This window comes from Pteronotus mesoamericanus, unplaced genomic scaffold (genome assembly GCF_021234165.1).
Source record: "Pteronotus mesoamericanus isolate MK-2021 breed Mesoamerican mustached bat unplaced genomic scaffold, CSHL_Meso_final contig_27, whole genome shotgun sequence".
NCBI classification, from domain to species: Eukaryota; Metazoa; Chordata; class Mammalia; order Chiroptera; family Mormoopidae; genus Pteronotus; species Pteronotus mesoamericanus.
The window spans coordinates 26,690,027-26,705,731 of NW_026555115.1; the positions used below are offsets into that span (position 1 = coordinate 26,690,027).

At 37.2% G+C, this 15,705-nt stretch overlaps 1 protein-coding gene across 1 annotated transcript in view; it reads left to right on the forward strand.

Annotated features, from left to right (window-relative positions):
* POLQ (DNA polymerase theta) overlaps positions 1-10,454 on the forward strand; it is a 151,948-nt gene extending 141,494 nt beyond the window's left edge. Inside the window, exons 28-30 of the mRNA XM_054575239.1 lie at positions 6,561-6,714; positions 9,778-9,896; positions 10,295-10,454. Coding sequence (XP_054431214.1) covers positions 6,561-6,714; positions 9,778-9,896; positions 10,295-10,408 — 387 coding nt within the window. The 3' untranslated portion in view covers positions 10,409-10,454. The remainder of the gene's footprint in view (positions 1-6,560; positions 6,715-9,777; positions 9,897-10,294) is intronic.
* Positions 10,455-15,705: the final 5,251 nt, after the last annotated feature.

Below are 15,705 nucleotides of genomic sequence, written 5' to 3' on the forward strand. Positions count from 1 at the left end.
GATCATATGATATTTGTCTTTCACCAACTGGCTTATTTCACTTAGCATAATATTCTCCAGTTACATCCATGTTATAACAAAAGGTAGGAGTTCCATCTTTCCTTTTCTTTTTTTTCTTTTCTCCTTATTTCTTTCTTAATGCAGATTGATTTTATTTTGTTAAATGTCAGTCAGTTATAAAATATTAAAAAATTTAAAACCACTATAAAGTTTCAGCAATTAAAACATGATACCAGCACAGAAATAATCAAGTAGACCAATAAAATATAATGAACATTGTAGAAACATATATATCTGTCTAACAATGTAATATATGATTAAATTGATATTTCAAATCAATTGGGAAAATAAAGCTTACTCAACAAATAAGATGAATGGCCCACTATTACTTGAAATAAAACAAATGTAGAGCCCTATTTTACATGTTATACAAGAAATATTCAGGTGAGTTAAAAATCAATATGTAGAATCTAAGGAGTTTTAAGAGAAACTACAAACTAATATTTTTCTTACCCTGAAGTAACATATTCAAACCCAGAAGCTATAAAGTAAAATAGTGACAATATGACTATATTAAACATTTAAGACTATCTAGTAATATACATATAAAAAAGTTAAAGGACAAGTAAAAGAATGGGAAACTATTTGCCACACATCTAAAAAAGAGTTAATAGTTTTGGTTTTTTTGTTATTTTTTTTAGGGAAAAAGTTCTACAAACGTTTATTCGGTAAATGGATAAAGAATACCAAAAAGTTCATTTAAAGCTTTTTTAAAAATAATAGGAATAGGTAAGAAATATACAAAAACAGATTTAGTTTCTACAAATAATGAAGTAACACATCACTGTCAAATCATATTAATATGTATTAAAAAATATCGGTAATATCAGGTATTGGTAACTGTGAAAGGAACTGGGTATTCATAGACTCTTTCTTCATCTTCTTAAAGCAGTCCCTTTAGCATATCTTGCAGTGCGGGTTTGGTGGAGGTATATTCTTTTAACCTTCTTTTGTCTGGGAAACTCCTTATTTCACCTTCCATTTTAATTGAGAGCCTTGCTGCGTAGAGCAGTCTTGGTTGCAGGCCTTTGCTTTTCATAACTCGGAATATTTCTTGCCATTCCCTTCTGGCTTCTAGTGTTTCTGTTGAGAAGTCAGATGCTAGCGGTTTTGGGGTTCCCTTGTATGTTACCACCTCTTTTTCCCTCGCTGCCTTTAGGATTCTCTGTTTGTCTTTGATATTTGCCATTTTAATGATGATGTGTCTTGGAGTGGGCCTCATTGGGTTCCTCTTGAATGGGACCCTCTGTGCTTCTTGGACTTGTGTGACTTTTTCTCTCCTCTAATTAGGGAAGTTTTCCATCATTACTTTTTCAAACAGGTTCTCTATCCCTTCCTTACCATCTTCTTCTGGTATCCCTATTATAGGGATATTATTACATTTCTGGTTGTCCTGCATTTCCCTCAATGACTCTTCATTCTTTTTGAGTCTTTTTTCATTTTCTTGCTCTTTCTGGGAGCTTTTTTCTTCCTTGTCCTCCAGCTTGCTGATTCGATCCTCAGCTTCCTATAGCCTGCTTTGATTCCTTTTACTGTGTTCTTCAATTCAGAAATTGTATTCATTTCCTCTTTTATTGATAGTTTCTATGTCCTTTTCCATGCTGATACAGTTTGCAGCAAGTTCCTCATAGTTTCTCTGTAGTTTTCTGTAATTCTCTCTGAGCTCACTGCGCTCATTGAGCTTCCTTAGAACCATTGTTTGGAACTCAATATCTGATAGTTTACCTGCCTGTATTTCATTTAGTTCTCTCTTTTGAGATTCCTCCTTTCCCTTGAGTGGGGGCAGGGTTTTTCTTTGTCTTCCTATTATTTGTGAGACTCTTCTTTTTGCTTCTGCTTCTTAATTTGATCTATCTTGATTTCCTGACTTTGTGGTGTGAACTTCCATGGTAGGAGACTGCTGTTTTTACTTTCTCGATCTGCCTCTGATGATGTCAGATGTTGTCCCTGTCTGACCTTAGGCAGTCTGTTCTAGACTTCCAGTAATCTACTGTTTGTGGCTGTCCCCTTCAGCTGTTAATCTAGTCACTCTGCACTCAGCAGGCCAGCTTAGACAGCCCAGGGCGGGGCAGAGTCCCACCTGGGGGTGGGGTTATTGGGTCCTCTCACACTGTTGCCACTCAGGGGGAGTTGTCCCTGCCTGAGCAAGATGGCTGTTGCCGCATCAGTTATGAGTCAGCACTGGGATCCCACCGGCTAGTCTCTAAGTTCTCTTTCCAAAGCCTCCGTCCCCAGTCTCTCCTCAGGTGTCTCTAGCCCACTCTACCTCTGCCTTTGCCGGAGACCAGGGTAAGTGGCTGCCAATAAAAATTTATTTGTTGGCCCTTTAAACAGCTCTCTGCGTCCAGCTGCTTGTCTCTGGCAGAGAGCAACCCTGCCACTTTTCTTAGCTGGCTGTTTTCTGTGTACTTTTTGGGCTCTGGTGTTGTAGGCTGGAGTTCCCATTCTTGGTTTAGACCCCCCTCTTCTCAGCAAGTCTAACTGGCCCTTTCAATATCCTTCTGGTGCTACTGCACATGGGTGCCCCGCCCACCTCCTTGAGTCTCTACTGCACTCCTTACCAGTGAGGTTGTGCTAAAGCTGATTCTTCTGTCTGTCCAAGGTTATAAGGCTCCTCTCTTGCTATTGTTCAGTTGTTTGTTCCAGGTGATTTCTCCACAATTTAGTTGTAATTCCCAGTTGGTCCTGGGAAGAGGTCAGTGTGACTTCCACTCACTCCTCCACCATCTTGATTCTCCGTAAACTTAATATAATTTTAGCTATTCCGTATTTTTAATTTGTATTTCCTTGAAAACTTAAAACTTATGAGGTAAACTTAATTAACAATTTTTTAGACACTTAGTTGTTTTTTTTTTTTCCTTGGGAAAGTACCTATTCAAGTTTTCTTGTTCATTTTTTTGTTTTGTTGGGTTGTCTTTTTTTTACTGATTTTTTAGGAGCTTATTATTGGTTACATGTGTGGAAAATATTCTCTCTCACACTGAGTCTGGCCTTTTCATTCTCTTATTAGTGATTTTAGTTGAGGAGAGAGTATTCATTCTCTTTATTTTTCAGTTGTTTTTATTGAGAAATAACATACATGCAGTAAATGACACAAGTCTGAAGTATAAAGCTTGATGTTTTACATATGTATATACTCATGTGGCCACACCACTGCCAGGATGGACAGCTTTCCTAGCTTCCTTGAAGGTTTCCTTACGCTCCCTCCAAGTCCCCACTGTGCACACAAAATTATAGGTCAGTTTTGTATGATCTTGACTTTTATTTAAATACAATCATACTCTATATACTCTTGGCTCTGAATTTTTTTATTCAAATATAAATCTGTGAGATTCATTAGTGTTATGTGTCATTAGCTATAGTTTATGTCTTTATTTAGTTGAGTAGTAGTCCATTTTAGGAATATACCAACAATTTATTTATTCTAATGTTGGCAGACATTTTTCTTCTTTCCACGTTTTGGCTATCATTAAATGAAGCTGTTATCAACATTTTCATATATGAGATTTTCATATCTTTTAGTGAACATGTATCCAGTTCCATTCTCTTAGAGTGGAATTGATGAGTCATAAGCACATTTTTACCCTTACTATGTACTATGTAACAATTTTGCAGAGTGGGTATCCCAGTTTACATTGCCATCAACTATGTATATTGTATCTACATTTTTGATATCATTGGTCTTTCCAATTTTGGCCATTCTGGTAATTGTATAGTGGTACCTCACTGTGCTTTTAATTTGCTTTTTCTTCATGACTAGTGATGTTTAGCTCCTTTTTTAAATGTTTACTGACCATTTGTATATTTTCTTTTGGAAGGGTGTGTTCAAGTCCTAAGACTTTTTTTTTTAATTGTCTGTCCTTTAAACCAATTTATGAGAGTTCTTTATACATTCCAGGCATAAGCCCTTTGCTTTCATGAACTTACCAGTCTTTTATATTGTTGGAGTGATTCCTTGATCTGTTTAAGAAAGCTTTCTCTACCACAACATCAAGAAAATGTTCTCTAGAAATGTTTGTCTTGCCTTTCACATTTATTTCAACAATCAGGAATTTATTTTCATGTTATGAGAGATCAAAGATAAAGGTCCCTCACCTCCCCCATGGATATACAATTGTCCCAAACTATTTATTGAAAAGACTGAGTTTTCCCTTCACTGCTCTGCAGTGTCACCTTTGCCACTAATCAAATAATATGGATATTTCTGTTTCCGGACACATTATTTTGGTCTGTTGTATTTGTTCATTGTTCAGAGAGTGCCACATTGCCTTAGTTACACAGCTTTGTAACGTGTCTTACCTAGTTCTTCCCCCCCCCAAATATTTGCCTATTCTTCATTCTTTGTATTTCTGTATAAATTGTAGGAGCAGCTTGTAAATTTCCACACAAACACAAAATCATATTGGGATTTTTTTTTATTATGATTGCTTTGAGTTTATAGATCAAGATGGGATTAATGGACATATTTAGAGAAATCCAGGAATGCGATCTATTTGTCCATTTATTGAGGTCTTTAGATCTTGTTAAATTCTCTCGATAACATTGTATAGTTTTGAGAAAGAGATCATAAATGTTTCTTATTAGATTTATAGCTAGGTATTTGAAAATTTTTGATGCTCTTGCAAGGCGTATCTTTTTTAATTCTTTTTCTTCCTTTTTCACATTTTTTAACCCATGGCTGCTTGCACATAAAAATGTAATTGTTTTTATTGCTGTTCTTTTGTCTAGTACCCTCACAAATATTACATATTCTAAAAATTTATCTGTAGATACTTGTAGATAGTCTATCTACACAGTATCACCTGCAAAACAAAACAAAACAAAACAAACAAGCAGCTTTTTCACGTGTTATCAGTCAAAGGGTTGGTTCTGATGACCCAATCTCCCGTTATCAGAAACCTATATTTTCTCTGTATATGAAAAAGCCCTGGTCATGGAGAAATATAGGTTGTGGGACACAAAGCTAAGACTGCCAAGTTTTCTTATTTTAGATGAAACTCAGGGAAGTACAATATCATTAGATCGTAGTATATATTTTAGTCATATTTTTGCTTGCTTATGTCCGTAGAAACAACTCCAAAACTTCAGTGACTTATACAATAAGCAGCTTTATTTTTTGCTTTGCGGGATGACACCCAACCAACCGAGCCATACCAGTCAGGAACAGCTTTATTTTTAATTCATGTTATAGTTTGGTTCTGGGTTGACTGTTGCTGTGCTCCATATTTTCTTCCCTCTGGAATCCAGAACAAAGGAAGAGTCTCTATCTGGGATAGGGTTTTTTTGTGATATTGTTGGATAGTTTTTAAAACTTCTTACATGTGCTATATGTCAGTTTTACTCACAGTTCATTAGCCGAGCCAAGTCAAGGCTGCCTTTTAGAGTGAAAAACACTTCAAATTACATGGCAGCAGTGGGGCTGTGTAACTTCACAAAGAAAGGCAGCAAGTAATAATACTACAACACACTACGCAAAGTTTCAACAAGGAGAGGAGTCAAGAAAACTCTGAAATTGAGTCACTCCTTAAACAGTGACAACTGAGTGAGTTTACTGGAGATTCATCAGCATTTGACATTAAAAAAAAGTTGATTAAAAAAAAATACCTCTTTAGCGGGCATTCTAGGAGTTAGGTCCACTCAGGAGACAGGGAACCAGAGAACACCTCTCAAGTTACATAGATTCCTCCAGAGAATAAACTCCTTCCATTTTCTGAGAACTTTTTGGGGCAATAGGAACGATATTCATGGATAGGTAGCACCTGAGATATTAACCCAGACTCCATCCCTACTGCCCTAGGAAAATCACTTTTAGTGGCTATGGTTGCCAGCCAAAAAGCTCATGGCAACAATAGTTTTAGGGAAGTTCTAACTTAATACCTAGGGAGCGAGGATCTGATTTTCACCAGAAGCCATTGATTAGCCCTGGCAGCCCATCAAAAGCTCTGATTCATACTCAAGGGCTCTAGACCTGCTGGGGCCAAACTCAATATGGGACCAAGAGGCCAATCCTATGACGGATATACTTGGGACATTCCAACTCACATCACAAAAATGATGTTCTACTTATATCTATTTAGGATTATTAGTTGTATTTTGAAGAAATACATCTAATACATAGGATCTAATACATAGATCCTTTAAAGTGAAGTTTAGAATGATAATATATGTTTATAAAATAAAATAATTTTGAGCTATATTAAATACATCTTAAGTGTGATACAGGTTTTGGTTCCTAACTTAGTGTTGAATATTTCTCAGCAGAAGCAGTTTGACCTCCTTCTATTTATCATGTGGATGATAGCTCAGAATCTCAGGGCCTGGGTCATTCCAGTTGTTATTCTAACAATGCTGCTTAATGGTTGATATCCTGGGTCACATCTTGGTCCAGATTTCTAGTCTGATTGCAGATGTAAGCACTGATCTCTGTGGGCGCTAAAAGCAGGTATGAAACCATGTTGTATATCTGATGGAACACCTGTTATTGTTATTGTTTTTCATAGGCTGAGCGTCAGGCTATCAATACAACAGTCCAAGGTTCAGCAGCAGATATTGTCAAAATAGCCACAATTAACATTCAGAAGCAATTGGAGACCTTCCACTCAATCTTCAAATCCCATGGTCATCGGGAAAGTATGCTTCAAAGTGACAGAACAGGTTTGTTCATAAACGAGACCCTTGTATAGCATGATGAGATCAATTGCATCAGGAATGAAAAGGGGATATATTTTATATATTATTTCTCTGCAATTCTCTAACATTTTGGGCTCAATTTGTCTTTACACTCAGAATTATTAAGATGCCAAATAGTTTTTGTTTCTGTGGATTCTATCTATCAATATTTACCATATTAGAAATTTAAAAAATAAGGAATTTAAAAACATTTATTAACATTTAAAAAACAATAAATTCAACATATGTTAACATAAGTAACATTTTTATTAAAATAACTACTTTATTTAAAGTTTTTATTCATTTTTAGAGAGAGGGGAAGGGAGGGAAAAAGAGAGGGAAATATTAATGTTAGAGGGAAATATCAATTGCTTGTCTTTCCTGGAGACCAAACCCATAACCCAGGCATGTGCCCTGATCAGGGATTGAACTGGCGAACTTTCACTTTGCGGGATGATGCCCAACTGAGTTACACCAGTCAGGGCTAAAATATTGATAACTACATTTTTTAGAACAAAATAAATTTAGTAATGAGTGGTTTTATTTTACCTTCCTGCTAATCTCTTTAATGTCTAGCTTATGAGAAGACAATTGGATTATCTTACCTATTTCTACATTCAGTTTGTTGCAATGTTACATGTCCTGTAACCTCTGGAAAACCCTACACATGCAATCTAGAGTGATAAATGTCTCAGGCTGTGGGAGACTGGTGGGCTTCTCAGGATGTGATACTTTTAGTGCTAAAACCAGGATAGTTGATCACCTTTCTGTACACTTATTGGCAAATGAGGCCGAAAAAGGAAAATAACATCTGCATGTTGTTAACAAAATAATTTGACTTTGCATATGCTTTGAAAGGGTCTCAGGGATCCCCTGTGGTCCTCAGAATATAACTTAAGAACATGTTGATTTTATCTATTCATGGAATTCCTTGTTCTCTGAAGTCTGGAATAAACACTAAGTTGACTTCCCTCATCACATACATTTCTTTGCCAATATCATCACCTTTTCTTGCTCTTGTTCTTAAAATATTTTTTTCTAAATGTTAGCTCATTTTCCTTGGATAGATTATTTCTTGTTTTAATAAGTACATAGAACTTTCCCTTATCTATTTCTCCCATGTCTATACTTCTGCTTTAAATACGATTTCATGGTCATTGAGATTGTCAAACTATGACTGCAACCATGTTCTACATTGTTCTGGGAAAAAATTAAGGAAGGTTTCAGGCATAAAGGGGAAGAATAAACTGCTTGAGATGGGGCAGAAAACATAGAGGTCAGCTGTTGAGGGTGGAATTTGCTATTCCTAGAAGAAACATACCAATATATTAAAGAGAAAAATGGAGCTAGCTACATGAAAAAATGTTCACTTATATACAAAAAATATATAGATATAAAAACCTATTTGCCCATCAAAGGAGCATTGTTAGCTTTATTGTTTTCAGTGCCCCCCAAAATATCTAAGGCTCGTCATTCAACATATTGTATGTGGGAGTAAGTGTGCACACACACAATATATATGATCAAGCTTATTTGGGGAATAACACTACTGTGTGCTTTGAAGGGTTTAGAAGTAAAAGTTGTCAGCCTATGTTTAAATTAAAAAGTCTACTGAGGAAGGGAAGGTATGGTACCTGACTTTGAATATTTGCATAACTCTTCACAGCAGAGTAATGCAGTGTCGAAATGAGGATGTAGGCAATAACAACCTTTAGAATACCGGAAGATAATGTAGATATGTCACTGAGGATGGCTTCATGGTGACATGCCAGGTTAAAGGGAGCAGTAGGTCAGTGATCGGATCAAAGGGAGCTGGAGCCTGAGGAAGGAGACCACACAGGGAACAGGAGGATCATGGAATTCTGGCTCAGAAGCCAAACACCCCAGGGCAGTGAAAAGGACAAAGGTATGGTGATCAGAAAGGAGAAAAGCTAGAGCATGTGGACAGCTAATGTTGTAATATAATTGGGGCCCCATGGGACAGATCAGATGTCAGCCAAACTGGCAAACAGATGCACAGCCTTTGCAGCCCTGGTGTGGAAGCAGCTTGCCATGACCTCATCTGCATTTGTTCTCTGACCTATGAGAGCCGCCTCTGAGCCAACTGGGGCTGCAGAGAGCACAAGTGAAAGAACTCTGAGGGAAGTGCCAGATATTGAAGGAGATGGGATGATATTTGTGCTGTCCTGAGGATAGGTAGGAAATCTGGATGGCAGAAAGGAAGCTGTGAAATATGGGCAAACAATTAAAGGAAGATACTCTAAAGGTATTAATGTTGAATCTTATTTTAGTGATCACACGGACATAGTCTGTACCACCAGGCCCAGCTATTTAGAAAATAGTAACTAAATCTAATACAGTGATTTATAACCATTTTTGGAGTCATGGATTTTTTGAGAATCTATTGAAAAGTATAGACATCACCACAGAAAAATACATAGACATAGACTCTTAACATATAATACCAAAGGATTCACACACTCTCTGAAGTCTGCATTTGGACCTGATGTTTAGAGTTACTTGTCTAGAGTATGTTGTCCATTTGGGGAAGCACCAGTTCTGCCATAGTGACCATAAAAAGACACCAGGAAGTGTCCCTTTTATAGAACACTGCTTAATGACAATACTGGTTCACTTTGCTGGAGCAGAAATCAGGCCCTGTACTATTCGGGTGTTTTTTACTCAGAACAGTGGGACTCCATGGAAAGAGAGGATGTTGGTTGTTTATGAGAAATAAGTTAGACTAGAGTTTGAAGCAGATTTCTTCACACTTCATTTACTAGCTTCTTTATTAGACTCCTCCTTTCTGGGAGGAAGTTAACGGAGATTCAGTGTAGCTGGTAAGTAGGCTAAGTAGCAGACAGCAAGTGGTTATTTTCCTGATAGTTCTAAATCTTATGTGTTTCAGTCTCTTAATTAAAACTTCCTAGAATTTCTCAAGATTGCTAAAACAACAACAAAAAAACCCAACAAACCAAAACCCAAAACCCAACAACTCTCCTATGGCAGAGTGACATGTTTATGTGTGCTGCTTTTTTCAATGGGTAGGAGGATTGTTACCAAAGAGAAAACTACAAGAGGTCTTCCGCCCAGTCAGAGGAGGCTTTTTCATCCTTCAACTCCATGATGAACTCTTATATGAAGTGGCAGAAGAGGATGTTGTTCAGGTATTTTTACAGTGTTTGCATCCATTCTACAGAAAGTTAAGCCACTGTGTAGGTTAGGCTAAGATACATAAATGTTGAGTACTTAAGGGTATAGAAAGAACTGAGTACTCAGTGTCATACCATTGCTAAAGAAATTCCTGGTGCAGGGATGTTTTTGCGTGGGAGGAGTTAGATGAGAATTTGGAGTCTTGTCTTGAGGGTTCCAAAGCTCTGAGCAGTCTAGCTGAAACTGGCAGAGCTCCTGTTGATCAGTGCAGACGTGGGATGCCTGGCTCTTTGCTGATGTCAAGTTTTAAGCACCAGGGGAAGAGCTTGGGTCTGGCTTGTCAGCTCAGTGGGTGGGGTGGGAAACATTCTTTCACTGGGCAGAGAGCTTATTAACCTCTTTCTTCCCTTAGGTTGCTCAGATTGTCAAGAATGAAATGGAAAATGCCATAAAACTTTCTGTGAAACTGAAAGTGAAAGTGAAAATAGGTGGCAGCTGGGGTGCACTGAAGGACTTTGATGTGTGAATTATACAGTTGAGTAAGGCCTCCTAAAAAGCCTTATGTAGGTACAATTACATGGGAAGAATAGAGATTACACCCTTTTCACCTACTTCAGGAAAACAGAAACCCTCAAGTTTAACGGACTTAGGATAGTAATTTATACTGGAAGTTTCAAAATGTACATGAGAGTTTATTCTTTGTAGTGTAAAAAATATTTTGGGGGGTAAAATACCAAGTTTAATGATAATATTCCCTCTCAAAGAGTATCTATGACATTGCCTTTCATAGTCTACGGTGGTGGCTCTAAACAGGCTGAGCACACATGCTTGACATATGCACTTAGTACTTCGGGTCCTCACCTGTCTGGATTGAGCATGAGAAAAATGGAACTGTTTCCTCAGGGGTATTTTCAGCCCTGTCCAGGGTCCAACAAGAGCCACAGGTGGGTAAGGTTTGGTTTCATATACCCCACCAGGGTTAGACCTTGTGTGTGATTTTTCTCCAGTATCAGTTTAAGACTACTGAAGTAGTATTTTTAAATAGCATTGGCTAATAAATTATGAATTCTGTAAAGTGGTAAGACTTGATATGGATGTAGTCAAGGACTGGATTTTCATGAAATGCTGTTTCTTCTTCCTTTCCTCTCCCCAATTCATGCAATGAATGTATTTGCAATACTTAGGTATTATAAAATAGGCTACACCTCTTGAAGAGGAATCCTGTTCTGTAAGATCAGGTGTTTATATTGCAGTTTAATATAATACTTCCAGAGAAGGAAAACACCCTCTTATCAGTCCCTCAGTGTCTCTTTCTATGTTTGTAGCATGGTGAGAATACCCACCCTGGAAAGATTGTACTTTAATAATCCCAGTCAGAAGTGTACAACTGACCTTTTTGCTCTCAAAATAAAATTTATTTATGAGAAACCTTCTATCAGCAGTTCAGTTTTTTAAATTGTGTTTGGTCTAAGAGTATCAGAAACCTCTGTCCTGTATTTACTTATTCTGTAGTTTGCTCAACTCTGCACACAGGAAATGTTATATTCTTAATCAGTTATCAAAAGGGCTCTTTTATGTTTATTAATCAACTTTTTAAAAAGATAGTTGTTTTGTAAACAAAGTGTGAATCACTGTCAGTAATTGGATATTAGTGCACAAGATACTCAGACAGGTATTCTGTGGTCGGGGAGGGGAAGCAGGCAGAAGATGGCAGAGGTAAGAGGGAAGTTCCATCATCATTTCTCAAGGCTCTTCCATATTCACCCGTACTGTGTTTTTTAGAGGGACAAGCTTGTAGTGCTGTCAGTATTCTGATAGCCTTGAGATCCAGCCTAAGAGAAGGCTCACTCTGTTTATTTATCAGTGTTCTTCAAATATAAGTGCAGACACGTAGGTCACTTCCACCTCATTTTCTAGAGCTGTGGCTGTACATGTGGAGCCACATGCATTTTCTCATCCTTTCTAATCTATCTGCTGGACTTAAAGGAGGCCTTGCTTTGCATCATTCAGTTATGCACAAATTCCAATTACCATGGTTTACTTAAATAACTTGAGTGCCCCCTACAACACAGTTCAAATTTCAGTTAGCAAGGCCTAGTAACTGAGTAGTTGCATAAATTTCAAACTTCATTGGTAGCTCTTCCGGACACAAATCACTGTGTATGAGTAAGTAACAGATGCTCATTGTGGTAAACAGAATAATGCCCTCCCTCTCCCAGATATCCTCATTCTAACTCCTAAAACCTGTGAACGTGTTATGTTGTATGACAAAATGACAGTGCTGATATGATTTAGTTAGAGATCTTGAGATGGGGACATTACTTGGGTGGTTCCAATGTAAACACAAGGGGCCTTGTAAGAGGAAGGCAGATGGTCAGAGTGAGAGGAGATGTGACTATGAAACAGAGTTTTGAAGATGCTGCACTGCTAACTTTAAGAATGGAAGAAGGGGCCATGCCAAGGAATGCCAGCAGCCTCTAGACGCTGGAAAAGGCAATGGAATGAAATGGAAATGGATTCTCCCCAGATCCTCCAAAAGGGGTAGAACCCTGTCAACACTTCGATTTTAGCCCAGTAAAGACCATATCGGACTTCTGACCTCCCGAATGGTAAGATAATTTTTGTTGTTTATTTTTAAGTCTTATTGAGATGTAATCAACATACAACACTGTGTAAGTTTAAGTTGTACAGTGTAATGGCTTACCTGTATTGTGAAATGATTGCCATAATAAGTTTAGTTAACATTCATCATTTCATAGAGATATAAAAAAGGAGGAAAAATTTTTTCCTTGAGATGGTAACTTCCAGGATTTACTACCTTAGCAACTTTCAAATATAAAATCCAGTATGTTTACTAGTGTCATCATGTTGTACCTTATATCCCTAGTGTTTGTTTTTCCTCTAACAGGAAGTTTGTGCCTTTTGACAACCTCCCTTCAATTCCCCCACCATCCACTCCAAAATCCCTTCCCCTGGTAACCACAAGTCTTATCTATTTTTCTATCAGTTATTTTTTTTAAAGATTCCACATTTAAGTAAGACCAAATTTGTCTTTGAGTTACTTCACTTAACATAATCCCCTAAAGGTCCATCCATGTTGTAGCAAGTGTCAGGATTTCCTCCATTTTTATAGCTGTAAATATTCCAAAACTTCTTTATGTATTTTTCCATTGATGGACACCTAAGCTGTTTACCTGTCTTGGATATTGTAAATAATGCTGCTGTGAACATGGGGAAGCAGATATGTCTTGGATGAGTGTTTTTCTTTCCTTTGGATATTTACCCAGAAGTGGAAATGCTGGATTATACGGTAGTTCTATTTTTATTTTTTTGAGGAATCTCCATACTGTTTGTACGGTGGCTGCACCAATTTACATTTCCACCAATGGTGCACAAGGATTCACTTTTTTCCACATCCTAGACAACACTTGTTATTTTTTTTGTCTTTTTGACAATTCATTCTAATAGGTATAAGATGATATCTCGTTATGATTTTGATTTGCATTTCCCTAATTATTAGTGTACCTGTTGTCCAGTTGTATATCTTCTTTGGAAACATGTCTATCCAGATCTTATGCCCATTAAAAATATTTGATTGTATTGAGGGGTTGCTATTGAGTTATTTAAGTTCTTTATACATTTTGAATATTAACCCTTTATCAGATATAAGATTTGCAAACATTTTTTCCCATTTCATAGGTTACCTTTTCATTTTGTTGATTGTTTATTTTTTTGTGCAGAAACTTTTTAGTTTCATGTAGTCCCACTTGTTTGTTTTTGGTTTTGTTGCTTGCACTTCAGATGTCACATCCAAATTTCATTACCAAGACTCATGTCCAAGAATTTTTTTCCTAGGTTTTTTTCTAAGAGTGCTATGGATTTAGGTCTGACATTTAAGTCTCTAATTCATTTTGGATTAATTTTTGTGACTGATGTAAGATAGGGGTCTAATTTCATTCTGTTGCATGTGAATATCCAATTTTCCCATCACCATTTATTGAAGAGACTGTCTTCACATTCATTGATTTATGTATGTTGAATCATTCTTGCATACCAGGGATAAAAAGTCCCTCTTGATTATGGTGAATGACCCTTTTAATGTGCTGCTGAACTCAGTTTGCTTGCATTTATTGATAATTTTTCCATTTATTACATTCATTAGGGATATTGGCCTGTAGGTTTTTGCTGATATTTTTTTTTCTCTTATAGTGCTGTTTTCTGGGTGGCCTCATAAAATGAGTTTGGGAGTGTTCCTCCTATTTAATTTTTTTTGGAAGAACTTGAGAGAATTGGCATTAATTCTTCTTTAAATGTTTGGTAAAATTCACTAGTGAAGCCATCTGGTCCTGGGGTTGGTTTTAAGGGAGTTTTTCTATTACTGATTCAATCTTCATACTACTAATTGCTCTGTTCAATTGTTCTATTCCTTTTCTTTTTTTTCTGATCAAATATTTTTAATATATATTTTATTGATTATGCTTTTACAGTTGTCCCATTTTTTTCTCCCCTTTATTCTCCTCCACCCTGCACCACCCCTTCCACCAGCATTCCCCCCGCTTAGTTCATGTCCATGGGTCGTACATATAAGTTCTTCAGCTTCTTCATTTTCTATACTATTCTTAACAATCCCCCTGCCTATTTTGTACCTACTATTTGTGCTGCTTATTCTCTGTACCTTTTCCCCTATTCTTCCCCCTCCACTTCCCCTCTGATCTCCATTTCTATGATTCTTTTCCTGTTCTAGTTGTTTGCTTAGTTTGTTTTTGTTTTTAGGTTCAGTTGTTGATAGTTGTGAGTTTGTTGTCATTCTACTGTTCATAGTTTTGATCTTCATCTTTTTCTTAGATAATTCCCTTTAACATTTAATTTAATAAGGGCTTGGTGATGATGAACTCCTTTAACATTTCCTTATCTGGGAAGCACTTTTTCTGCCCTTCCATTCTAAATGACACCTTTACTGGATGGAGTACTCTTGGATGTATGTCCTTGTCTTTCATGACTTTGAATACTTCTTGCCAGCGCCTTCCTGCCTGCAAGGTTTCTTTGGAGAAACCAGCTGATAGTCTTATGGGCACTCCTTTGTAGGTAACTGTCTCTTTTTTGCTTGCTGCTTTTAAGATTCTCTCCTCATCTTTAATCTTGGGTAATGTAATTATGATGTGCCTTGGTGTGTACTTCCTTGGGCCCAGCTTCTTTGGGATTCTCTGAGCTTCCTGGATCTCCTGGAAGTCTCTTTCCATCTCCAGATTGGGGAAGTTCTCCTTTATTATTTTTTCAAGTAAGTTTTTGATGTCTTGCTCTTTCTCTTCTCCTTCTGGCTCCCCTATGATTTGGATATTGGAATGTTTAAAGTAGTCCCAGAGGTTCCTAAGCCTCTCTTCATTTTTTTTTTTTTTGAATTCTTGTTTCTTCATTCTGTTCTGGTTGAATGTTTATCTCTTCCTTCTGCTCCCAATTGCTGATTTGAGTTCCAGTTTCCTTCTCTTTACTGTTGGTTCCTTGTATATTTTTCTTTATTTCACTTTGCATAGCCTTCACCTTTTTTCCATTTTTGCAACCATACTCAACCAATTTAGTGAGCATCCAGATTACCAGTGTTTTGAACTGTGCACCTGGTAGGTTGGCTATCTCTACATTGCTTAGTTGTATTTTTTCTGAAGTTTTTATCTGTTTTTTCATTTGGGCCATATTTCTTTGTCTCAGTGCACCTGTTACATTGGAAGGGGCAGAGCCTTAGGTATTCGCCAGGGCAGGGCAACCCAGGTTGCTGAGTTGTGCTGTTGTGTGTGGGAGAGGGGTCCAAGAGGGAACAATGCTGCTTGC